Source organism: Pteropus vampyrus, unplaced genomic scaffold, assembly GCF_000151845.1.
Source record: "Pteropus vampyrus isolate Shadow unplaced genomic scaffold, Pvam_2.0 Scaffold6, whole genome shotgun sequence".
Classification (NCBI taxonomy): domain Eukaryota; kingdom Metazoa; phylum Chordata; class Mammalia; order Chiroptera; family Pteropodidae; genus Pteropus; species Pteropus vampyrus.
Window position 1 is genome coordinate 4,730,019 of NW_011888787.1, and position 26,804 is coordinate 4,756,822.

At 36.1% G+C, this 26,804-nt stretch overlaps 2 protein-coding genes across 6 annotated transcripts in view; both read left to right on the plus strand.

Moving 5' to 3' along the window:
• Positions 1-268: 268 nt before the first annotated feature.
• Positions 269-5,715, plus strand: SIKE1 (suppressor of IKBKE 1). Its single transcript, XM_011366643.2, has 5 exons — positions 269-544; positions 778-883; positions 1,737-1,879; positions 3,032-3,145; positions 4,393-5,715. Exons 1-5 carry the CDS (start codon positions 386-388, stop codon positions 4,492-4,494), a joined length of 624 nt encoding a protein of 207 aa, XP_011364945.1. The 5' UTR covers positions 269-385; the 3' UTR covers positions 4,495-5,715.
• Positions 5,716-12,352: 6,637 nt separating this feature from the next.
• The window catches only part of CSDE1 (cold shock domain containing E1), a 34,981-nt gene continuing 20,529 nt past the window's right edge, over positions 12,353-26,804 (plus strand). For 2 of the 5 annotated variants that reach the window (XM_023535509.1, XM_023535510.1), the window contains exons 1-3: positions 12,353-12,508; positions 18,577-18,964; positions 25,689-25,829. In XM_023535509.1, the coding sequence (XP_023391277.1) occupies positions 25,698-25,829 (132 nt within the window). In that variant the 5' untranslated portion in view covers positions 12,353-12,508; positions 18,577-18,964; positions 25,689-25,697. Of the gene's footprint in view, positions 12,509-18,576; positions 18,965-24,202; positions 24,222-25,688; positions 25,830-26,804 lie in introns of those variants that run through there. The other 3 variants (XM_011366673.2, XM_011366683.2, XM_023535514.1) reach the window with 2 other exon arrangements.

Consider the following 26,804-nt stretch of genomic DNA (forward strand, 5'->3'; position numbering starts at 1 on the left):
AAAAAAAACTAAATTAAAAAAAGGATGACTGAATAGCTATCCACATCAAAACCAATAGGTAAATTAGAAACTCGGACCCTGCAGGACTAAAACTCAACTTGACCACCAGGCTGTGCGAATGGGAAACCAAGGGCGTGGCAAGGGCAGGCCTCCGGCTCCGGGGGCGGGACTGCAGGGAAGTCTCGGGTGGGACTGCAGGGAAGCCTGGGGTGAAAGCGGGTCATCCCGGGCTGGGCCGCCACTGCGCAGGCGTGCATCGCGGCTGCCCCGGCGCCTTGTAATCGGACCCGGAAGTTACGTGTGTGAAGCTGAGACAGGTTCAGGGAGGATCAGAGCGATTCGCTTAGGTGGGCAGTGCTGGGGCTGCGGTCGGGAGGAGGCCGCTATGAGCTGCACCATCGAGAAGATCCTGACAGACGCCAAGACGCTGCTGGAGAGGCTGCGGGAGCACGATGCGGCTGCCGAGTCGCTGGTGGATCAGTCGGCGGCGCTGCACCGGCGGGTGGCTGCTATGCGGGAGGCGGGAACAGCGCTTCCGGACCAGGTCAGGCAGAGGGTAGGGGTCCGTGCCCTCACGTTCCGGGCGCTTGAGGGGTGGAAGGCGAGGTCAGCTGGGAACTCGGCCTGGAATTTATTCCTGGTCTCAGAGGGCGGCGGTGAGATCTTTCTGCGGGGTCGGGGCTGAGAATGCTGCCTTGGAGCCCTGACCTCTGCCTCTTCAGCTACATCTGGGGCTGTTCTGTTTACGGAGCGCTTAGTCTGTCTCTGTTTGTCCAGTATCAAGAGGATGCATCCGATATAAAGGACATGTCCAAATACAAACCTCACATTCTGCTGTCCCAAGAGAATACACAGATTAGAGACTTGCAGCAGGAAAACAGAGGTTAGTCAGGCCTTTTTGTGTAGTTATGATTTTCTTAGTTATTATGATATTTCAAAAGTTCTTGCAAAACCGCCAAACTGTTCACAAAAGTGCACATGCTATATATATTTCCAGATCAGTACTTTTAATAAAAGTTATTCTGTGCTGACCCAGTAACAATAAAGTTTGTTACATTGCCCTATTCAAGGTGGTCCGACCGATTTCGTATTTGTAGGCAGTTTATCAAAGAGGTATTTAATAGAGTAAATTATTGCATGGCTTATTTAGGCATCCCCAGATGGAGACTTGCACAACAAAAGATCCTCGGGGATTAAAATTCAATGTTTAAATATTAATTGAAATAACTACTACGGTCAAGATTAAAGATTTTTTATGTTCTTGTGCAAGATAGAAGAGCTGAAGTTTATACTCAGGGTATGTATTCTTAGGCTTGATGAGTACATTATTGATGATCGTATGAGTAGTTATTTGTATACCAGTTTACAGAGGACTTCCACATAGATCATCCCATTATGTTCTTATATCTTCATTTTGAGGTAGACAAGTCAGGTATTTATTATTACAATGCAGATAAGAAATAGCCTCAGAGAGGTTAAATGATTTGCTTATGAGTATTAAGCTAATAACTCACATCTGATTCCACATCCCATGTTTCTACCTAATTATGCTGCCTCTGCCTAAAAAGTTATGTTTCACATAGACCTTAACTGTTGAGTTTTATCGACTTAAACACTGATTTACAACTTTGAAGTCACAGTATCTCATGGAGTTCCATAAAATTCCAACTGTTAAGAGTCTGGCTTTGAGTGCCATCTCTCAGACATCACTGCCAAGTTATTTTATTTTTTGATAGAGCTGTGGGTTTCCTTGGAGGAACACCAGGATGCTTTGGAACTCATCATGAGCAAGTACCGGAAACAGATGTTACAATTAATGGTTGCTAAAAAAGCTGTGGATGCTGAACCAGTCCTGAAAGCTCACCAGTCTCACTCTGCAGTAAGAAACTTTGATTCTAAATGAACTGAAGTTTTAGATTGTGTGCTTGTTTTTGAAGAGAAGTTAGCTTGTTTTCCTTTCATGTGTATCACATTCGCTGTTGATGTTGCAATAGTTTTGTAAAGCTATGAATAGAAAGAAGGGGGTGAGGGGCTGCACAGGTCCTTTTATTTAATAAGGACTAAGGTTCCTCCCTCCCTCACCAAGATCCATTTCCAAGATGTTAATGAATGCTTTGTTCTTCCACCAAACATGCCAGTCAGTGTCGAAGGTGTTCAGTGAATACTTGATTGGTTATTATTGTACATTTCACTAAACTGTATACTCTTTGGTTGTAAAGAGCTTGAATTTATCTTTTTTTCCTGACATAGGACCTGGCACATAGCAGGCAGTCAGTATACCTTTATTAGTCTGAACTACATAGCATCCTATTCTGTCATTAAGAGAGAGAAGCGTGGTTTTAAAAATACATACATGGCATAGTTTCTACACTTTGGTTGCTCATGATTTAATTTGGGAGACCCAGTAATTGTTCTTATCTCTGTAAAGTGCTAGTTGCCATAGTACATTCACATGTCCTATATCATTTAATCTTGGATTAATAGATTGGTGCCTCACCGTTTGCTACGATGGAATTTATGAAGTTTCATCTTAGATTCTACTGAAAACATTTTAGTGACTTAATGAAAGTTAGGAAACGGGGATGTTTTAAATACGTGAATGGTTTTCATCTGGAAAATAAACTTTATTTTTAGTCTGGAGGAGAAAACTTGATCTTTGAAGGAGACAGAGTTTAGCTCATATGAAAAACTTGCTAAAAGTCTAAAGACAGAATATACCTTGGAATGTGGTGAGCTTCTTGCCAATAAAAGTATTCAAATTTAAGTTAAACAGCCATTTAGAGATATTGTCCAACGTTCAGTGGGTGGTTAGACTAGAATCGATCTTTTGAAAACAAATTATTTGTGAATACCACAAGATAACTTTATCGTGGCTTTGCCTCTGAGGACTCAGTTTATAGTGAAACTCGTGTGTAATCTCTGTACCACAGATTAAATGAACTTTTTAACATCATAGTACATATGTTCTCACGAACTTCATATCTGTAGGAAAGATAACATTTTCACCTTTTTTGTGTTAATATCTTCACAGGAGATTGAGAGTCAGATTGATAGAATCTGTGAAATGGGAGAAGTGATGAGGAAAGCAGTTCAGGTGGATGATGACCAATTTTGTAAGATTCAGGAAAAACTAGCCCAATTAGAGGTAAGATTGTTGCTGTTTCAGGCTCACAATATTTCAGAGAGTTTTCGTAGAGTCTGGAAGGTATGCCATTATTATCCCATCATTGCAATGTGTTGATGTTTTCTGTATGCTCATGATTTAAAATTAAAACAACTCCACACCCTTTTCAAGAAAGGAAATGCAGTCAACAGCAAATAATGAAAATACCAACCATGTATTTGCTAGAAATTGAGATATTATCATATCAAGAGGGTAGAAAGAGTGGAACGGATTACGTGTGAACTAAAATCCCTCATCTGCCATATAAGGAAGTTCAGTAGATGATATCTGAAATTGATAATCAGGAAATAGCAATACAGGTATATTATTTAAAATTATAGAAGCAAATACCAAAGAAGTAGATAAAAGTATTAAAAGTGGTTGCCTTTGGGGAACAAAGCCAAGGAACTACTGTTTACTTTATAAGCCTTGTAGTCTTGATTTTTTTAAAGCTATTTTCATGTAATATTTTGATTAAAATAGAAATAATTTAAAAAGAAAGGCCTAGGGTGTTAGTGTGCCCCAAAATTGTTAAGGAAAAACATTATAATAGATGGTATGAATGCTGCTTATTATAAGATGTTATCATGGGCCCTTTGAGAAATACCAGAGAGAAAAAGGCAGGGTCCCTGCTCAGAGCTTAGTGAAAGCAATAAGACTATTAAAGTAGGTCTTCGAATTAACTTCATTTCATTCAACGTCCTTTCGTTGTAACCTTGATGAGATGCCATAGGAACTTAACTCTTGTTTCTATCAGTCAGCCTATGGCAAATTGGGTTTCTTTATATATCGTTTTGCTTAAAGTCACAGTACCTATCGATGACGTTAAGTGAGGACTTACTGCTAGTATGATATGAAATGGCATATAATTGCTAGGAGAGAGAGAGGACATCTAAGAAGATCAGAGTAAAAATATTACTAGGAATTTGAAAGATAGAATAAACAGTAATAAAATCTGTGTGAACCATGAAGAGTATGACAAGTAGTGAATTCCTCCAGTGGAGAGGAGTCTTGTTATTTTCTTTGTAGTCCTAACGTGGCATAAAAAATCTGCTCAGTAAATGTTTGTTAAATGAATAAATAAGTAGTATTTTAAGAAATTCTCAGTTCTTTTGTTTTCTTAAACTTTTAAAATTAAAATAATATGCTTTCTGTTCCTGGTCCAAAGCAATGTGTTCTGATGCAGTTCGACAGTCAAAATATCTAAAATATATACTTTTCTTTTTCAGCTTGAAAATAAGGAACTTCGAGAGTTATTGTCCATCAGCAGCGAGTCACTTCAGGTCAGGAAGGAAAACTCAATGGACACTGCTTCCCAAGCTATCAAATAACTTCATCTTCTGAATGATGGCTGGAGATAGTTTATCAAGGAAGGAAGTTACTCTCTTTCTAGTCAAGTATTGTCCTGTCACTGTCTTGCCTCAGACCTGATTTAGTGTTGATTAAAGGAATCAGGTGGCAGTTTAGAACTGGCAATCAGAATCGGCTCTCCACAAAACAGTTCTTGGGTGTGTTAGTGAATTTCAACACACTGAATTTCACCATTCCTTTCTCTAAGAGACTACTTTTAATTTTCATTTATGGGACCTTGATTTATATAAACAGTGTTTTCAGTTCGTTTTTGTTCTTTCACATCTCTGAAACTTCAAGCATTTTATTATAAGGCAACAATTTTATTTTATATAGGAGTGTATATTGCAATCATAAAAAAATTAAAAAGAGACTACCTTTTTGAATCTATTTGGCATGTACCTGGATTGTTTACCATTTGAGGAAAGTAATACAAGTTCACAGAACTAGCCTGGCAAATTCTCTGATTTGTAAAGTTTTAAGTCTCTCTGGTGCTGAGAGTTGGCACTTATGGCCTTGTGTCTTTACTCTTAATTTGAGAGAACCTACTGCTAAGTCCCCAGGAAACATACTTGAAAATAAGTCAACTGTTTTTTTTTCCTAGCAGTAGTATAGTCATTGTATTGTTCAAAGAATGCTGAGAAATTTGTCCTGTGCACACACACATTCTTAGTTCAAATGCTTTTAGATATTAATAATCAATTTTCAGTTTGTCCTACTAGGAAATCTTCAACTTGGGTAGTTCACCAAGTGTGAAGAGCATATAATAGGTTTATTCACATCATAGTTCTTAGGTACTACATTGCACTAATGTAACTTCTATTTTACAGTTAGGAACCATCTCTTACTTGGCTGTCTTTCATTACTAGTGCCAGTAGTCGGCTTTCTTGTTAGATTCATTTTTCACAATGAAGCAAAGTTTTATCACCTCATGAGAGTTATTAACATTCATAGTGCTATGTAGATAACAAAGCAGTGTTGAGATTCAAATGCTTAGTGGTCAACTAGGCTCACTCATCAACTCATTCCCCCACCTCAGTTTACTCACATTTAAAATTTACAAGTTACTTCATGTTATACTATCAATTTAGGTTTGCCAAAAAATAGCTGAAATAATGAACGCTAAACCTGTCAATATTTTCCAGTAACATTAAGCACCATTCTGCATGGGAGAGACACAGTATTAAAAGGTTTTTTGTGAGGGTTTTGTGTGATGTAAAATTTCTTTTGTACTTCCATAAAAAATTAACAACTAAAACAACAGATTCTAAGATACCCTAAAAGCATCTGATCCCAGTAATACTAATGGACTTTGCTTATAATGGTAAGCTTTAATGAATAGGTATATGTCATTTCAGAATTTGTCAAATTTCTATTCAAAGTCCTGCATAGAATTTGAAAAGTACTTCTACCCCAAGTGCTGGCATTTTTATCTCATTTCCCAAGGGTAAATAAACTTTTAGCCCAGCCATTTGCCTTGACATATATACCCTAAGTGCCACTATGTGTCCCACAATTCCAAGTACCCTATACCATTCATTAGCTGCCAGTTTTTAGTGAAAATGATAAAGTAATGAAATGGCCCATTAAAATATAACATGGTATCCCTTTAACTGCCTTACATTCCTTTGAATTTATAAAGTTCTATACATCTCAGATATCAGGATAAATCTATATGTTGACTTTTGCCCTTGAAAAATGAAAAGCTTGAAGTATGAGTCTAAAGAGCTCTCAGAACTATACAAAACATAAATTCTGGCTGGTGTTAATGCTATGAAGATAATGTATTGTTTAAAAATTGAAGAGGAGAAGGAATGTTTTACACTTTTATTTGCATGAATATTAAAGTTTCTTTTGCAGTAGGTAGAGGAACTTGACTAGTTTGCAGAATCTTAGTACACACCTATCTTTCCTAATAAAACCTAGTTTTGAGAATATCAGCTAATTCTACTCAGCAATAAGTCTAATTGTTAGGAAATGCAAAGGTTTGTTTTTTGCATGGGTAGCAACCTGTGAGGCAGAGGGGTTTTCATAAATATTTTGTAATAAGCACAGTGTAGTAAGCAGTATAACACTATAAGTAATTGTTTTTGAAATGGTTTTGAAGATTTCTTCATGATTAGAAATAAATTATATGATTACAGACCAAATTACAAAATTGAAACTAAGTTTGGAAGTATTTTGAAAAATGCTTAAATATTTACCTTTCTTACCTTGATTTATATTAATACCTTAGGCATAATTTGATTTAAACACTGAAGGTCTATTTCACTGTTCCTCAAAATGTGGTTCACGGACCTACTGAAATAGAAATCTGGAAATGAGATCCAGGAATTCGTATTTTATAAATAATCCCAGAAAACTTCTAAGGACACTAGTTTGAAAATGTCTAGTGTATGTGCCAGGCACGTCATTTAGAGTTAAAAATAGAAAAAGGGGGCGTGGGCATTGACACTGTTTTTCAAAGAAAAATCTAGTAAATAGAACAAACAAGTATAGATATAATTACGATGCAGTGTGATAAATCCAATATAAAGATGTAGGATACAGAAGTGGGAATGGGACTAAGCATGAGAGACAAAATGAGGAGAAATAGAAAGCTTGATGCTTTCTAGTCATTGTATAATCACTATTTCAGCTCTACCTCCTTTTATAGATACTTCGGGATAAGGTTATGTTATTTGTCAAAACTGGAACCAAGATTCAAGTGCAGTTGGACTCCAAAATAATCACTAAGTTATGATCCCATTAAATGACAATAGTATTCAGAGTTCAAATTGTTCTTGATTAGCAAAACCTATTTTTATTAATAGCGCAAAAGAAACACCACAGTCCACATGTTAGAAAATATGAATTTAATAAGTGGAGCCCTAATAAGGCATGCGTGCATACAGCTGAAAGAAACTGCTTAATGAGTGGTCCTTATTACATACGGAAAGTACAGTTCAGTCTTTCAACTTTGCCTCCTTAGCATGTTGTTTTTCACCCTTTATGCTATTTTCCTGTGGTTGCAAGAAGGTTGCTGCTGTGCCAGATGTCATGTTGAAGGCATGGAACATGGCCTGTGTCAACTATATGCAACCTTATAGGAGGAAAAGCAAAGTTTTCTCAGAAATTCCACAGATCCCCACTTGTCTCATTTGCCTAACTTGTTAAATGATCACTTCTAGTTGCAAAGGAGGTTGTGTACATAGCTCCCCCAAACAAAATCAGTATTCTAGTAGCAAAAAGGAGAGAATACTGAGAAAGCAACTAACAATGTCTGACGTGAGTCCTTTAACACCACATAGTTTTTAACAAGTGTAAGCATTAGCTGAAGGAGTGTGTTGATACCGAGTAGCCAATAGAATGGGCTGTGGCAGACATCTGTCATTTTTTCTTTGGCTGCCCAATATCCTAACTCTTGTGTTGAGGAAATCCCTCCTAAAAAATTTGAAAGTGTCAGATATATGTTTTCCCAGCCTCTTGCAGCTAGGAAAGCTATATCTGCCTTAAACTTTAAAGTTAGTGATAGAAGCAGTAAACTATGCAGAATTTTTTGAGGAAAGGCAGTGACCTGCAACACTGGCTATGACATCCAGCTCCATAGAAAAGCAGCAGAAGTGGCTTTAGTGACAACATTCAGTGCCCAGTGTCAGCAAAATCAGTGGTATAACCTGCAATGTCTTTTCCAACAGGGGACATGGGGTCTTCACTGAAGCAGATATCTAAAGTGATTAGAGGCCGTGTAGCCTCTAATTCCAGTTTTCTGTCCTAGAGATCCTGAGGATTACTTATTAGCCTTTTAATAAAATCATTTTGTTAAAATTAACCTGAATTGCTTAAAATTAAGAACCCTGACTGATAAGCATAGTTTAAAAAACAACCATGCAAATATAAATTTTATCAACACTATGCATACCTATGCACTTATATTTTAATATAATATTTGGCACTTAAAAGATAAATGTAACATGCAAATAAGTTATCAAACACAGTAACTCATCAGCTAACTTAAGAATTAGAACATGACCCAACTTTACATCTATCTGAGCTCCTCTCTTCCCCCTGCCCGCCCCCTGCTCCCTCTTAATAGTTTTATCACATGTAAAAAGACCTAAAATATGTATGTACCCATAAAGTGACATTTTTTAGTTTTGTTCCTTTCTGAGCTCTATGTGGTCTATGAGGATTTGATTTTTTTTTACTCAATATTATGTTTCTAAGATTGGTTTTGTTGATAGTTATTCACTCATTTTCATTGATATACGGTATTTCCTTGTGTGACTATACAATATTTTGTTAAGGGATACATAAATAAAATACATTTTAAAAATTCTCACTAATATCTGACTTGCTAATTTTTCATTCTCCATCTACTTCATTTATATGAGACACATTGCTCCATAAGCAGTCATATTTCATATTTTGCAGTTATTTTACTGGTAGTTGTCTCATGGTAACTCTCAGAGTGAATTAAGGAGTATTACCCACTAATATTCACAGCGGAAAACGGGGTGCATTTTCTTCTGTCATTCTCCAAGAATGCTAAAGAGGAGGAAGAACCTTCAGAGCTATGATGAACTACAATTCACTCAACGTTCCATCTAGCCTCCTAGAAATACATGTGGAATCAACAGAAGTGAATTTCTGCATGTCACTGATCCTAAGATTCATTTTTATTTCATATTTTAACATCTCTTAAATCGAGATATGTCATATATGTAGGATTGTGGTGTGGTTGAGTCTAAGCATATGTAAAATGAGTGATTACTTTTAGCACAGCAGCTTAGCATGTCCACATAATTCTTCCATTAAGTGCATTATACAGAACTTCTGCATTATTCTTATTTAAATTTTAACACTTTTATTACATAGTTGTTAATCTTATTTATATAATGCATTTTAACTGGGGGCTTGTTAATGATAAAGTTTTGGATTGTAGGGTTCTAAAACTCAATTATTTATTTTGGAATTATTTTTTCAATTAGAGTTGACATTCAATATTATATTAGTTGTAGGTGTACAGCATAGTGGTTAGACATTTCTATAATTCCCCCCATTTAGTACCCACTTGGCACTATAAATGGTTATTACAATATAGTTGACTATATTCCCTATGCTGCACTTTACGTCCCATGACTATTTTGTAACTGCCAATTTGTACTTAATTGCCTCAACTTTTTCACCCAGCCCCCCAACCCTCCTTCGATCTGGCAATAACCAGTTTGTTTTCTGCATCAATGAGTCTGTTTTCATTTTGTTAATTTATTTTGTTCTTTAGATATCACATATAAATGAAATCACATGGTATTGGTCTTTCTCTGTCTGACTGATGGAAATAATTATTCTTTATGAAAGTTTTTGCTTTAAACAAATTTTGAATGTAGGTCACTTTACCATTCACTATTACCATAATTTCATAAAAGAAGTTCCCTTTAACTTCCCTAAATAGGAAGGATATGTCAAAATAAGAACGGTCTTTAAAGTCTTGAATAAATGTAGCCTTATTTTTTTAAAAATCTTTACATTGACCTAATTTTTCTGATTTCACAGAGAACTGACAAAAAAATCCATTACTGCTGAAGAAAACCTTATAAATGTATAAAAGATGCTAACTTTTGATTCTCAGATGCCAGAGAAATGTGCTTATTGATAATTGTAGAGGAAAAAAAACAATTTCATTGTTGATTTAAATTTCTCAGAGAAGAAAAATTATGATATAATATATGCATTTTTTTGTTCTGATGGTTTTTTAATAGACTATCTTTCCAAAATCCATGACTACTCTGTTTTATAGGAGATGGTTTCCAAAATGACCTCACATGTTTCTGCTTTAATTAAACTTGTTTTTTTAAAACAGTAGAAAGATAACTACATTTTTTTTAATTTGACTTCAAAATTAATCTGAAAAAATTTATCCCCTTAAAATGTAGTGATCTAAAATTGAAACCTATCTCTAATTATTAGTGTTTGTAAAAATAATAAATCATCTAGTGATTTAAATCAAGTTATTACATCTTTTACTTTTTGTAACATATCAGAAGCTAAAATGTATCCATCTGGGTTTATATTTGCATTTTGTGTTAAATGTAAATTGATTCAAATTATGTATCAATGAAGAATTTATACAAAATTGAGACATTCAGAATGAGGATGATGAAATGGTTATATGGTTTAAGATCTTTAGGAGCTATGTGGAATGGTAGAAATTTAATGGTAGACTTTATTCTTTATTAATAGGAATTTATAAAATTTAAATACAAAAAATGAGACTATTATTGTTTACATTTCCCATTGCTGTGATATTTGAGAATGTGTACTCTTAGACCTAATTCTACTTTTAGCCCAGCTTCACATGACCTTGTTTCTAGAGTAAGAGCCCAGGGCAGTTTCTCTAACATAAGATTAGAATATCCAGACTAGATCTATTGCTGGGAAGGACAGATCTCAATTTAAGAACCAGATAAAGGAAACGAAAGAGCTGGTTTGATATGTTTACGTTCTGTACTTCCCCAACAGACCATTCCAATTATTAACAACTTCTTACGCTGTTGTTCAGTGCTGTTCATTCGACATGCTTGTGAGTTGTCTATGCCATGTACTGTCAGGAACCAAGATGCAAAGATGAAGGTCACAAGCCCTGTCCTAAAGTATCATTAGCTAGCATAAACTAATAATTACAATAGGGTGAGCTATCAAGGCATTGAAAGTGAAGCAAACATCTGTGCCTAGGAAAGCATGGGAAAGCATCAAAGAATAGAGGCAGCTTGGAGGTGGTATGGCATTGGACCAATAGCAACTGAGGTGGAGAGAAAATCTTTGAACGTCAGTAGAATATTGCAGCTTCTTAGAATTCAAGATGAATTGGTCAGAATGAAAGGTTATATATTCTTAACACTGCATCTTTCCTTCAATACACTTATTTTAATGTGTATGTTTAGATTTGTTTTTGTGATTATTGAATGATGTTCGACTGAAAGTTCCCTGAGGACAGAAAGATATCCGTTTGTCCTACTACAGTATACACGCCAATGAGGACAAATGAGATGCCAAATAAATGTCTTTAAAGCCAAAATAAAATGAGTGGGAGGGAGAATTCTCAGGAGCGTAACTAGTCATTGTTTATCCAATATTGTTAAGTGAGAAAGCCACAGAATCTGGGAAAAGCATTCCTCTCACCAGAGAGGACTGCTCTATTGTTTGGCAAGGGATAATTCATGGAACTTTTCTGCTTTCCTCTTACCCCGGTGGATGAATCATCCGTTTGCCCTGATTTCAACTTTTTGGTTACTGATTCACCCTATTCGATTACCTGATACCCTACGAATTATCTTCTGGTAACTAGAAAGGTCAGTTGAAAGGAGGGGTGTGTGTGTGTGTGCTGTTTTGTTTGCGGAGGGGTGTGGATTATGCTGCCTTACACTCTTGTCTGTGGCAAGAGATGTAGTTTCTGGGAGGCAAAGGTCTCACTTAAGACTCCCAAATTATCTTAACTAAAAACCTGACTCTGCATACAATGAAAATTCCAGCCTAATGTAACAGACAAAAGAAAGAAGCTTGCGCTGTAAGGAAAAACTGGGGTTTGGGAGCTTCTGGATTATCGTTGGGAAAAGAGAAATCCTTAATATGACAATCGTTTATATACCCTCCAAATTGTTCGCCCTAGTCTAGCTGATGAAAGCATACTCAAGTTTGCAAAGATCAGAGACGCCGAAAGTCACCCGCCACCCTACCCCTTGCGTCCCAGCGGACCCAGTAAACAACGAAACTGCTTCCAGCAACTGATGGAGCCAATGTAGTGGAACGCAGCCACCATCTTGGTTTTGGTTAAGCGCTGCGCACTAGTTGGCGTCACTCGGCCCTCGTGCGCAAGCGTATTAGGAATACGCTCCCCTCCCCTTCCTGTGCACGCGCTCGGAGCCTGCAACTCTCGCGAGAGAAGCGAGATTTATTCCTACGTACCGGGCCGTGCTGCTTATGGCGGCGCTGGAAAGGGGGCGCTGAGCTGTTGGGGTGAGTACGACCTCAGGGTCCAATTGGGGGTAGCAACAAGCTGGGCTAAGGGCGGATGAGCAGACCAAGACTAATGGGAGAGACTTCTGAGTCAAAGTGGGCACTGTAAGAGCAACGGGTAGGGAGAAATCTTACTGAGTTCCTACCCTGGGCTTTACCACCCGGCCCCCATTCAACAGTCTAGGCCTCACGTCAGGCCGCAGGGCTGAGGCGAAGAGTCGAGGCCAGGCGGCCTCGTCTGGTACCGGCGGTGGTGACTAAAGGAGGGGGAGGGAGCGAAAATGGAGGCTCCGACCGCAGCCAAGATGGAGGCAGGGGTGCGGGGCTCGGGCGCGGAGGCTGCTGGGAGTTGTAGTCTGGCCGCTTCCTCCTCTGCGGTTTGGCAGAGGAAACGGGAACTCCAAGTCCAGACGGGCGGGGTGAGAGGGTGGTGGCGCGGTCCTTTGTGTGAGGCTGAAAGAGCTGGGGGCTTAAGAGAGGGGCCTACTCTGACTGGATCCTATAGTTTCCTGGCTGTCACCTGCTTGGGGATCTGACTACGAGTACCGGAGCGCAGTGCGGCAATGGCACCTCCTTTGTGTATGGACTGAAACCCCGCTCCACCTAAGTGCTTAGAGACACCTCCTGTCCCCAGCCGCATCTGGCACAGAAGCGCGGCCTAATTGTTATTCTTTCACTCACCTAGAGCTGTGTATCTTGAGCTCCTACACTCTACCTTTCTCTTTGCGCCTTCCTTTCAGTTTCTTGAAAAAGGGAATTAACCCCTAATCTTAGGCACATGGCTCTCACCCCTCTATCCAGGGGTTAGGGCGTGCTTTGTGAGAGCTTAGTGGAGTCTTCTTACCACCTTTGCTGGCTCTTAATGGCGCAAGAACCTGGCCCACGTTGTGTAACGAACAGCTTAGCTTCGTCATTCTATGTGGAGTTAGTTTTTTAGAGCCCTGGTCGGAGACACTTTCTAGGTTTTTACCATCCTGTGTTTTTATCAGTACAAAATCTTAGTGCCACGGTTCTTTTGCTTTAAGGTTTTCCTTTAGAAACACCCAGATGCCTCCTCTCGTTTGACTTAAGTGAGACAGGGAACGCTTCCTAAGCGAGCCTTCAACCTGGGAGACACGGTGGAGGGGGAGAGAGGACACTTCAAAAGACCCTGGTAGTTAAATCTGTTTCCTTTGAGAGACCTAGTTTTTTATCAGGACGGTATGAACTGGTAGCTCTCATGCACAGCTACCTGTTTATAAAACGTAGGTACCAAATTATAACCAGCTAATGTTATACTGTATCAAAACGCTGAGTAATTTTGAGTTTCTAGAAAGCTACTACATTGAGGGGGCAATATAATACTTTGTCATTTTGGTACTAATCAGTAATGGGTGTTGGTATGGGTAAGGAGGGGGGTTATGTATTGAACAGGCGTGTGTCTGAGTGATAAAATCTAGATAAATATTCAACCTTGTTTCTTTTTGTTTCCTTTTAGCCCTAGGCCTGAAATAAAAGAGATGGTAGTGGTTTGAGTGATTTTGCAGCTGCTCTGGATGTTTACCATCGAGATGAGTATTTATAGCAGCTGAGTTGAAAAGTAAAATATTTGAGGCACAGAAGATAGGTTTTCTTTTTTGTAAATAAGTTCTGACTTAACAAGTATGACCTTTAGAGTGTAGTCGAAAATTCTAGTAAATTCTTAGCAAATCAAAAATGAGAGTGTGAAAGCTGACACGTAGTCCTGCTTTAACCCATTTCTGTTTTCCTCTCCCTCTACCTAAAGACACATTCCAGGGCCATCCAACATTTAAAAAAAAATTTCTTTCAAATTGTGGTAAAATATACAATTTATCATTTTAACCTTTTTTTTTTTTTAAGTGTACAGTTCAGTGGCATTAAGTTCATTCACGTGAGGAACATATACTTTGACAAAGGTAGTTGAAATATAGAAGTGTTATTTGGATAGATTTTTAAGGAGTTGAATTTTAGGACTGTATTACAAAATAAAATGGAGATCTTGTTAAGTGTAATGAACCAATTTGCCTTCTTTGTCTTTTCAAAAAATGGGAGATTATTTTGAGAGCTTTGACCCCAGTTGTCTTATGGTGAGCCGTGAAACTTGTAGGATTTTTCTTTTTCTCTTTTTTCTTTTTTAGGATTTTTCATAATAGAGAATTACAGCTTAAATTATAACTATTTTTTAAGACTTAATAGCTGAATGTCTTCAGGGGTGAAACTTCTCTGGTGGGAGTGACTTGTTTTTGTTTTTAATTTTTTTAATCCTTTTTTCTTTTTTCCTTTTTGTCACTTGTTTCCTTGAATCCTATCATTTCTTTTAAATCATTTCTGCCAAATCAGGATTTTAAAAATTTCTGTCTTGATGTCAGTGTTTTCCCCTTCCATGTGTGAGTACCAGCTTAATACAGAACTTTTTAAAAAATTCATACTGCCAAGCCTGAGAAATTCTATTATACTACATTTTTCATTATGGGTATTAAACTGAATGTGGTATTCTAGGCAGTGTTCTGTTCAGAAGTACTGAATAGTAATATTTTTGGAGCATTTTTATTTTTAATATGTCCTTTTATTCTGAGATAAAATAATGTGTAGTTGAAAATAGATTGATCTTCACATTGAATATGAAGCTATCTTATTGATTCGCAGTTACAGCCAGTACATAACCAGCTAGTTATTTGTACTCCCGCTGTAGTCGAATTTGTAAAAAGCGAAAGATTTATACGATCTGAAGGAAAACCAGAGCATAAATTTGTAAGATATTGCTCGCCTTTTATCAGTGAAGGTTTTTGGCCAGGAGCCTTATTTACTATTACGTTATTGGTCATATCAATGCCTTTTTCCCTCAGCAGTCTATATATCAGCTCTGACCAGTATTGTAGCTACTAGCCATGTGTATAGCCATTGTGTACTTGAACTGTGCACAATTCTGACTTGAAATGTGACTGCGATTATAAAATAAACAGATTTCACGGAATATTAAACTCAATTTTTTGATCAATTACATGTGGGAAATAACATTTTGGATATATTTGGCTAAATATAAATAAGATACATAATTTCACCTGAATAGTTTTGCCTGCTTCAACTTCAGTATGATTACTAGAAATTTTTAAGTTACATGTGTGGCTTGCAGTATATTTCTGTCTGATTTTGTGTTTGGAGCATTTCTTCAGCTTCTTCCCACACTGGCATTTGTCCTACTTCAAAGTATTAGTGTGTGTGTGAAAGCAGTTAAACTTCATCATTTTCCTTAGATCCTAAAGTAAAAGTGAGTTAAAACCTGTTAAGCATTTCATTTATACAGATTATAGCAAAATGCGATATACTTTATCTTGAGTTATTGCATCTAGAAATATGAACTGGGATTAAAGACAAGAATATTCTTCATATAAATAAACAATAAGGAACTTTTTCATTCCCGTGCTATTTGGGTCTTTGCTCTTCTCAAAGGAAGAAGATACTCTGAAGAGTATTAGGTGGAGAGATTTTTGTAGACTGGTTTACCGATCACATAAATTGTTTTAATGTGGCATTTATTAATTTAGTGCCTACTATGTTCTTGGTTTCTGCTAGGCCTTTGAGATAAAGTGGCAAACTGGATGAGAAACTAAAAAACAGAACAGGTGATAAATTTAAGACAGGTGAAGTAGAGATTCACTATTTGGTTTATTAAAGTTCAAGTAAATGGATTTAACCTCTAAAGCATGACATAGTAGTTGGTAATTAACCAGTGGTGATACTGTTTCCATACCAAGCAAAGGAAAAAAAGTTACTTAACAAACTAAGGGGGGGCTCAGATCCACATTTAAATTGTTACTTAGTTTTTTGATTGGTGCTCTGTATTTTCTGTGACTTAAGCGTCTAACGATTGGGACGGTGGAGGCAGTGCACCTCTGTTCAGAGAGCTAAGGCAAAAGAAATTGTCAGTACCACCCATAATTGTTAATAATATTGACATAAAGGGATGCCAGTTTTATTAAAATGCCCAATGGGTACCTTTCAAGTGTTTTATTAAGTGTTAATTTGAAAAGCAGTTAACCATAGAAATCTCATAGCTGTTAAGATACTGATGAAATGAAATTCAGTCACTCAATTATTCATGATAGTTGGTGGGCTTGCTTGAGCTTTAATAGATCCTAATAGGCTTCATTAATGCCTAAGACTAGCCCTGTACTGGCTTCAGATTTTAGATTCCGGAAGTCTCTTATTTTTGTATTACTAAGTGACAAACCTAATAGTTCTTAACATAATACAACACCCTAGACTGGGTTAGTCCAATTCATGTTTTTCAAGATGTTGTTTTTCTTGATTTGTTTTCCAGTAATACAGCCTGTCCTTAGCAGTTTGGAATTCTCGCCTGTTTTATCAGATAGCAATTCTGAAGTCTTTAGGTTCATAAATAGACCTGAGATAGTAAAGTTAAACAGTACCAAGTCTGTATTTTTAAAAGAAAAGATTATTTCTTGTTTGGATAATTAAGACTTCATATAATTAACCAAAACAAAAATGTTAAAAGTTGATGGAACTGTCTTTGCTTGCATCATGTTATTTGCCTATTATGGACTAACTACCTTTTTGCTATATTAGTTTCTGCTGTGGTTAAATTTAGTTGTGCTGGGTTAGGCACTAAAGGGGGCTGTGATAAACTTGTTTGTTTCTCAGAAATTTGAATTCTAATTGGAGGAACAAGATACATAAACATGAAGTAAGCGAAGTGCAGAAATGATTTGGTGCCAAAAAGAATGATGCAGGCAGTAGGAGCTACTGCCTCACACAGTGGGAATTAAGGTAGTGAGTGTGTGCTGGAATGGTCAAGAAAGGCTTATATGTCACCAGCTCTGACCTCTCACTTTATTATAATCATTCTTATTTTTTATATTTTTCAAATATGCTATTCATCTTTCAGCATATCTAAAATGAAATCCACCTTTTTCTTCTCCCCATATAAATCATTTTAGTTAATAGCACTATTTTAGTTAACATTTCAGTCAGTGAGAAATAATTTTTATAGGTAAAATAAAGCACAATTCTGTGGTTTTACTTATAAATATATTTTGTTTCTCTTTCCATTTCATATCAATTGTTTCTATTCTGTAGACATTTCTCTTGTATGGCAATAGCTCAAATGACATTTGTTTCCTTAACTAATTCATCTCTCATTGGATTTCAAGACTTAATACCCTTTTGTAAAGAACTGAGGCTGTTTCCTATTATATATATCAAGTTGAAATGCTTCATAATCTGGCTCTGCTACACCTGTCACACTACGTATCTCATTTCACTTTAACCCAGCCCTCTGTTCTAGCTAGACCAGCCTGTTGATTCCTCTGAAACAAGCCACACTTAACAGTCATTCATGCAGTAAACCTCCCTTGAGGCTGGGCATAGAAAATCATATACGTGGTCCCTGCCCTCAGGAAACTTCGAATTTAGTGACATACTCTGGCTTTCAAGCCTAGGATATTTAGCTGTCTTCTTGATGTTAAAAATCTGCCTGTTTCTCCAAATTAAGTGTAAATTCTATCTCTTAATAAAAGCCAGCCTTCTCTGAGTACACGTCATGTTGCTTCAATACAGTGAAACATAAACAATAAGAATTCCTAGTATAGTATGTGACAGAGTAGTTACCCAGATATTAGTTGAGCAAATTAATTTTTGACATTCTTTTCTATATTCAAATTTTTCTCCATGTATAACTTCACAGCAAGAGTGTAAAACCCTAGTGGCAGGAACTTCTTTTATATTTTGCACAGTACCTAAGAGTGTTAGATGTTTATAAAATACACATACTAAATATTATGCTATGTAACTTAAAAGCTTATTGAGGGGGGGAGGGCATCAATAAAGACTGAAATTTCTGGTTTTGCGTTTGTGATTCTAAAGGAAGTATCTGTTAGCACATGAGAAATTGTTCAAATAACATCAAATAAGTGTGCTTCCAAGCTTCCTGCATTACTTGCTTGACCAGTGATTCTAAGTTAATGAAATGAGCTTGTCTTTCTATCCAGCCTCTATTCCAGATTCTTTTGTGTAAGTTGTTCTTTAATGTCTTCATTTTTTATCTCTAGTATGAAGTGTAACAGAACAGACTTTACCACCTGAAACTGCTGCTTCAAGTTCAGATCAGGCAAGGAACAAACCTCGAAACAACCAACAAGACCAAAGAAGAGTACACTTTAAATTGAAGACACAACACTTGATCTGAAACAAGAAGTTTGTGCCTACTCAACAGCTTTGAAAGAGCACTTCCCAACGCTGCTAGTAGTCTTTGTTTTCTTCAGTGCTGTACTGTGAGATTGCCCGGTGCAGCAGCAGTTGTATTCTTTATTAGCCTGATAGATCATTTTCTCTCGCTCTTTTTTTTAATACTAGCAACTTTCATCCTTTGAAACGTGTGCTGAAAAAGAAGAATCAGCAAATACTACTGAAAGTGCAATATTTGATTATCACTGCGAGGTAGGTTTACAGTTTCCTTTTGGCAAGAATTAGTTTATAATCCTGGATTCCCTAATTATTTGGTCAAATACAAAATCATTTTAATCTGTTCTAAAGTTATTCTGAAAACTGTATTTGTAACTATTTAGTCTGAAAATACCAACGCTAGATTATTTTATTGTCTCTTGATAGATGGGGATTAATGTTTATAGCCAGAACTATGAGATTTTCATATAAGATTATATTTATTAGTACATGCAGATCTTTTTGACTTATTGGTCTCTTAGAAAAACTGGGCTATTTAGAAGTTAGGGTTTTAGATGGGAATGCCCATTGCAGTCTTTGTTCAGGGGTCTTTGTAATCTAGGGTAAAGAAAGCCTACGAAGCAGGAACATTTGAAGATGAGCAGTACTTTGTTAAGAGGAAGAGTCTTCTGGTAAAGTCAGAGAGGTAGTAACAGTATAGCAGTTTCAGGGAGATTCGAAAGCATGTGGTATATATTGAATAGTCCATTATGAACAGAGTATACAGTTTTCTGGGGTGGAGAGAGTAACTGGAAAGGGAGGCTTGCTGGAGGCAGATTCTGAAGGGCCTACTATATTTCACTTTGTAAGGAAAGTCAGATGCTTATAAGCAATAGCTTAATGGATTTTGTATTTCAAAACTGAAATAGCTTTATTGCTTTAGATTTTAAAGTTATATATGCAGAAGTGTATCTTTAAAAGAAATGATGGCACTTGTAAAAGACAGGTTGAGAATGGGCCGACATGTTAAGAGCAATGGATAGAGTGAAGGAAGGTAAAAGCTAGGGTATAGGCTGAGTAAGAGGTAGACATTAGGTGTTTTAACCCATTTCTAGTTTAGAAAAAAAAAGTGCAGCTTGCTACAAGTGTTAATATTACATAAACCCGCTCTTTGAGGCTAAAGCAAATCTGACTGGTTTTCAGTGTGAAAATAAAATATAAAAACTGTTCTTGGAGTTATTCTAAACAGAATTTGCTTCTGTGCTTCTAATCCTAATGTAACAAATGTATATATAAATCAGATTCATCAGATGAGTCTGGCTAACAGTTGGAGGACAATTTTAACATCACGTGTAGGAATGCTACATTTTCTAGGATTTGACATTTTCAGCGATCAAGAATTACTGTAATTTGTAAATGGAAATACCACTACTAAAAGCAGAATGCTGTAAATAGAACGATGTCATTTGTTTCCAGAGACGAGCGATATACTAGAGCGATGTGAAAATAATAAAGGCAAGATATTTTGTGGCAAACTTTGGGGTTAAGGTTAGGGCTGTAATCCACGAGTTAGGGTAAATGTTGCAGCCGCAAGCACCACTGGCAAGTATTCTTGGGGCAAATGGGAAATGGGTTAATGGTGGAAGTGATTGGACTTGGTGACTAATTGAATGTGAAGATGAGCCATTAACTAATACTCCAAATACTGAGAAAATATGCTAGTGCGGAATGTTAAACAGTGGTTATTTTGGGGAGGTAAGATTATGAAGTTCGATTTTCCTTTTTAATCTTTAGTTTGTAGATTTTCTAAAAATGGATAGAAATAAAGGCTTAGAATTCAGGAAAGAGTCATCACTTTATAGTAATACATGAAGAAGTGCCAAAGAAGAGAATGTTCAAAGAAATAGAGGTGGTCAGGAAGACATGCCAAAGAAAGAATGTCAAGGAGAAGTTAGGGATAAACCTTTTTTAAAATGCTGCGGCGATCAAAGAGAATGAGGAATGAAAATAGGTCATTTCTAGGTGGTTGTCTTAGAAAAGTTTCATCACCATTTTAGGAAGCACTGGGCCTGTTATGTCCAATTTATTTAAGGGTGATGACCTTTTTGTGCTAATGACCTTACTGTGGGCCAGAATTGTTTAACTAAAAACTAGCAATAATACCAGTTTATTTCCATTAAGTACGTTCTGTAAACAGATAATCAGTTACTCAATTTTAAGGTTATTTTATCATTTGCCTCTTCTGTTTGATTCTTCCTACCTCCTTATCTGGTTATTAAAAAATAGTTTCAGATATTGGTTGTACTGGGTTAGATAAGATAATGCAAATTCAAACTATGCATTTTATCTTTACTGTTCAAAAGGGTAAAATTCTAGATACTAAGGTCTCCATTTCATTTTATTGACATGAATTATAGAAATGAAATTAAAGAAGTGCTTTTTGTTTACCTTAATCTGTGTACTCTGAATAGTTTGCTACATGAAAATTTTTAATGTATATCAAAATTTAAGTTATATATGTTGTCATATTTATAGATAAGTAGCAATTACAAGGGTGGCTCCATAATGTAGTGGTTAGCACATCTGCTTTACACACAAAAGGTTCTGGGTTCGCGTCCCAGGTGGAGCCACAGACCATACATACCCCGGGTGCGCCAGGCACCCCAAGTGCGCCTGGTGCACACTACAAGCGTGTGGGAGGAGATGCCCTGCCTTCAGAGATCCAGTTCTTAAGGGAAGATGGCAACATCCATAGGTCAGGGGTAGAAGTGGCGGGGAGGGTAGAATTAAAGAGGAGGAAAAAAAAATAACAATTACAGCTAAGGAAATGGATTTTAGTCATGCAGTAGAACCCCAGGTTTTAAGAGGGACGTTGGTAAAAATGGTAAAAATAGTACCTAGCTAGGAATAAATAAATATGGAAAAGTGGGATTGGCCCTAGAAAATGTCAGGAACGAATAAGATAAGTTTGTTGGAGATGTGAAAATAGATATTGATTGGTTTAGTGAGTGTTTTGATCAAGGCAGTCTAAAGGTGCCAAAAGGAAAAAAAAACTAGGAGCATTAAAAGAAAACTAAAAACCCAGATGAATGAGAAGGCAACAGAAACTTGCTAGGGTGTGGTAGAAATTATGAGACTTATGACTAGGAACTGTAAATACCTTGATTGATTTCCAAAGTCAGGTGTGGGAATGTTGGAGCTTGTTCTCCATTCCTAGCAAAAGTCCAGGAGCAAACGAATAAAGTTTTCAATAAGGACATTTAACAGAGTATCTCATGATAGCACAATAGTCAGTATGGAGAAATTTAAGTAGGATAATAGTAAATTAAAAGGTATTGACTAATGGAGTGATTTCCAGAGAGGTCTCCAGGTGTGTGCTGCCAAGTTCTATCCTTGCCCTGCTTTTTAAAAAGACTTGGTAATAAGTTATATGAGTACTTATGTGCTAGGCACTATTCTAAGGCCTTTATGTGAAGCAGCTAATTTAACCATCCCATCAGCCCTGTGAAATACCTATTAAGAACATAGAAGAATGCTAAAGGAATAAATTATAGAAATAATTTAAAATTATTCTTATAAGTTGGAACTCCAGGTTAATCAATAAAGGAAATTTAAGAGCATTGTTTTTTTTCCCTTTAGGAACAAATGATCAGTTATAGAAGTACTAAAAGGAGAAAACCTGATATTACTAATTAATTTAAGAAATGATCTAAATTACTGAAACTTAGTCTACAGAATCATGAGATAGCATCACTCTGTGTCCTCTGTATAAGTGGTCATGGTACAATAAGAATAGTAGTGAAATGCACTTTAATGAACAGTTATTTAGAACATATCCAGAAGACAGCAATTAGTATGAAAAACAATTGCATTCTGAAAACTGAAAGGAACAATGAAAGTTAAGAGAACATAGGTTTACATTAAGAATAGTCATTTTCTAAAACCATCTTTACAGTGAAATAGATTGCCTTTTCTAAAAGAATTCCTTGACAGTAGAAGCCAAGCAGACTAGTTAGGAAAAAGGGGAAAACAGTTCATGTTGCAAGAAGAAATTACAAAACACAGAATTTTAATTTTTTTCCCCCAAGGAAATTTGGAAAGCACTTAGGCACTCACCTTACAGTTGAGGAAACAATCCCAGAAAAGTTAAAAGTATGAGGAAGATGAAAAGCTAGCCTTTTGATTCTCTGTGTTCTTCAGGGAGCTCTAATAATATTCTTAGACTGGAAGTAAAGTTTAAATTTGACCTGAGATTCTGCCCAAGTCTTTTTTTTAAAGGAGAGTTAACATTGTAATGATTTTCCAACTTTAAATACACAGAAAAGAGTAGAACTTCTAAACTTCATGAGGTTGGAGATTGTCGTGTTCACTAATATATGATGCATTGTAGGCACTCAACTTTTAGTTTAATGTAAAAGATAGTGATTAAGAATATGAGCCATGGCGTCAATACTAGATGCTGTTCTTATAACATTTTTAGCTCTGTGCCTTTAAGACACCTAGGTATTATCTCATGTGTAAGCATTAAATTAGGCTTTTCTGGTCTTTCATTTTTAAAATAAGGTTGAAGTTTTACTGTATAAATATCTTGTCATTTTGTACTACAGCATAAGCATTTTCAAACATTCTTTCTAGTGACTGCATAGCGTTTATATATACTACTATGATTTCTTGAACCAGTGTTGGACTTTAAGATTGTTTCCTGGAATTTCTTATTAAAGCATTTCAGTTAACACATTTATGCATAAAAGTCTTGTCCACATTTCATTTTCCCAAAAGTGTCCTGTGGTAGAAAAAAAGGAAAATACTTCCATATTTTGATACATGTTGCTAAACTGCATTTCAGAAAGGTTGTACCAATTTACCACCATCAAAGTACATGAGTGTGTTTTTAGTCCCGTTTCTAAATATTTTTAAATCTTTTATCTTTGGTAGTTTGATAAATGAGTAATTTGCTTTATCTAAATTTTTGATTGCCAAAATTGAATTTTTTCATGTTTTATGTTTAATGATTTTAAGATTAATTTGTTTTACTGTCTTTCAGTAATTCAGATGAGTGCCAAGCACTGTTTGTCTATACACTAGAGATTTAGCTTTGAACAAAATGTCCCTGTCCCTATGGAGCTTATAGTCTAGTGGTTTAATTCTTACTGATTTGCTTAAATTTTTTAATAATACACTGATGTATTTGTTTGAATTTGTTTTTCTTAGGTTTGAGTGTAAAAGCATGAATTTTTTATATAATCAAATATTGATCCTTTGCAGTTTTTTTCCTATTGATTTCAAACGTAGAAAGTTCCCCTTCCAAAAGTTTTCTAAGTACATGCATTTTTATTAAATAATTGTTAAGACATTCAACTCATTGCTTCTGGAATTCTTTGAAGGGAAGGGTGCTCACATACTGTCTTATCTAAAGTTGCTTGAGTGGTATGTTTTTTCCTTAAAAAGGCCCCCCCAAAATGGATAAAGGCTGCAGAATGAAACTTAGGAAAGACGCTAGGAGAAGAGAAAATTCTGTTTTGGTCACTTAAAGGTGAGATGAGACTCGAGCAATACAGCCTAAATTCCAGCATCCACACTGGGGAACAATTTAGAGTCTTAGAAGGAAATGATAGTTCTAATCCCTTCTGATTCTGGTTCATTTTCTCTTAGGGTAAAAAAAACAGGAGTCTTACCTCCTACCTGCAGGAATGTGTGGTAGGACTGGAGACTTGACAATGTGGTTTTTGCAGCTTCCTGGCCTTTGTGTTACAGGTCGTATTATATTCTTATTTGTATGGTAATAAAAACTTACAATCTAAAGATGAAAGAAGCGCAGCTTAAAAGTCATAATCTGAGTCTGATATAGGGGTCTTCCAATTAATTTGATCATATGGTTAGTAAAAGCATGTACAGTCAGTATGTACATGTGAATGTACTCATAAATTGTGATTATACTACTGCCTTTGAAATGTAAAACGTTGTAAAAAGGACAAATATAAAATAAGCAATATTATACAAATAATTTGCCTGTTGATAGTACAGAAACTTCCTACCCTCACCAAAAATATTGTGCCTGGATGCTTAGTTTATAAGTGTTTCATTTAAAAACTCTATACTGCCATGACTCTCTGAGGGACAGAATACATGTAGTGTGTTTTATTGCTGCTCATATAAGTCTGTATCATGGTCTTGATCTTAATGTTGTGGCAGACTTGTCAAATCTCATTAGGTGATCATTTATTTCATAATGTGGAGGTTAAAGAACTAGTACTAGGGTTAGAAGTGTCAGCTTCCATACTCTTTGTCTTTGCTTGCCTTCTTAGCATTATCTTCTTTCTAGATTATTCTGGGGGAATCTTTTTCAACCATTTCTCTATTTTTGAGGGCAATTTAATTAAACTAGATAGCTAAAATTGTATGTCTACTGAGTTGAGCAAGTATAAACTGTAATATGCTGAAAGCAAATGAGTGAGTCAGGCCTTCGTTGTCAACCTCTTACAGAGTTCTCCACTTCTCTCAGAATACCTGAGTAATATATATGTGATGTGTGATGTGATCTGACATACCAACTCAGTGAGGCCTCTCCTGTAAATACATAATATTTATAAAAGCTAATCTTTATCTCTGGGTAAAAATATTTATAGTTCTAATATTTCCTTCCCACACCCCTTTGGCTCATCCTGTGTGTACCTTACTTTAGGGAGATGATTGAGAATATTGGATTCTAGGAATACTTGTGGGACATTGAGAAGAAACTGGACTGAATCGTCTCACTGTAGCCACCACTTATGGCATTTTTAAAATTTAAATCTTACAGAAGGTGTAAGGGCTTTTAAAAGTATATTTCAGTTTGACCTTTTAATGTTAATTCTATAATTTATTTTTTTCAATAGAAGTCTTATTAAATGAGTCATATATTGCTAAAGTAACCTAATGGTAAATCTGTAAAGATATATAGGTCGATTGTCAAAAGTGTTAAATTATTATCAGTTATAAACATTATGCTATATTATCACAGCTGTTTGAGATGGAGAACGTTTTTCCTGTGTCATCAGACCCTCATCCCTCTCCTGCAGCCCCTCCTTCACTTTCTTTATCTTCATCTTCTACCTCATCTGGGACAAAAAAACAAAAGAGGACCCCCATGTATCAGAGATCTGTAAGTCAGGGAAGCAGTCATCCCAGTTTGTTTTGCTTTGTGCTAAGAGCATGACTTAAGAGCTACTGAGTTTGGTTGAAATACCCTGCAAACTCACTTTCTAACTTCCCTAAGCATTTCCTTCACCTTGAATCTCGAAAGATAAGTTTAATAGTGTAGGACCTTGCTACTCAAAGTATGTCCAAGAATCAGAAACATTGATATCACTTTGGGAGCTTGTTAGAAGTGAAGAATCTCAAACCCCTGCCCACATTGTATCAGATTGTGTATTTTAACCAGATTGCAATTTAAGTTTGAGGAGGCCTAGTTTAGAGCCCAGATTGTAGAGGTAGGCCTTCTTGGTTTCAGTCCTCTACCATTTGATTTTCGGAAGTCATTTAACCTCTCTGTCTGATTCTTCATTGTTAAAATGGGGATAATTTTACTTTCTCATGGGCTTTTGTAAAAATTAAATGAGTTAATACACGTCAAACACAGCAATGTTTAGCATAAAAGAATTAGAACTTTACCACCTACAGAAGTGATAAATCATGCTTTGATTTGCATGATTCAGCCGTCCCATAAACTGTTTAAGTTATTTTACTTGGCTTTATCTTTACAGAATTTTACTCTCTTTTTTACAGAATTTTACTCATTTTTCCTAATGAAAAATATTTTTATTAATGCTCAACATAGCACTTAAACGAAAATGCTTATAAACCAAATTTGCAATGAAAGGGCTTAAAACTAGTTGTAAAGATGTGGACATAGATATTGCTGCCATAGTTAAGTCAACTATAGACTTAAGCTTTGCTAGGGATTTTGTTGTATTTTATGATTCACTTAAATTAACAAAATAACTTATTTTTATGGTTTTACGCAAATAACGAAAAATGAAATATCCAATGCGATAGACAGTATTTGAAGATCTAAATAGGCTTCATTGTGTTGCATCTAAATAGCTTCTCTTTTCACTAAAGAATGTTTTCCTTTGCT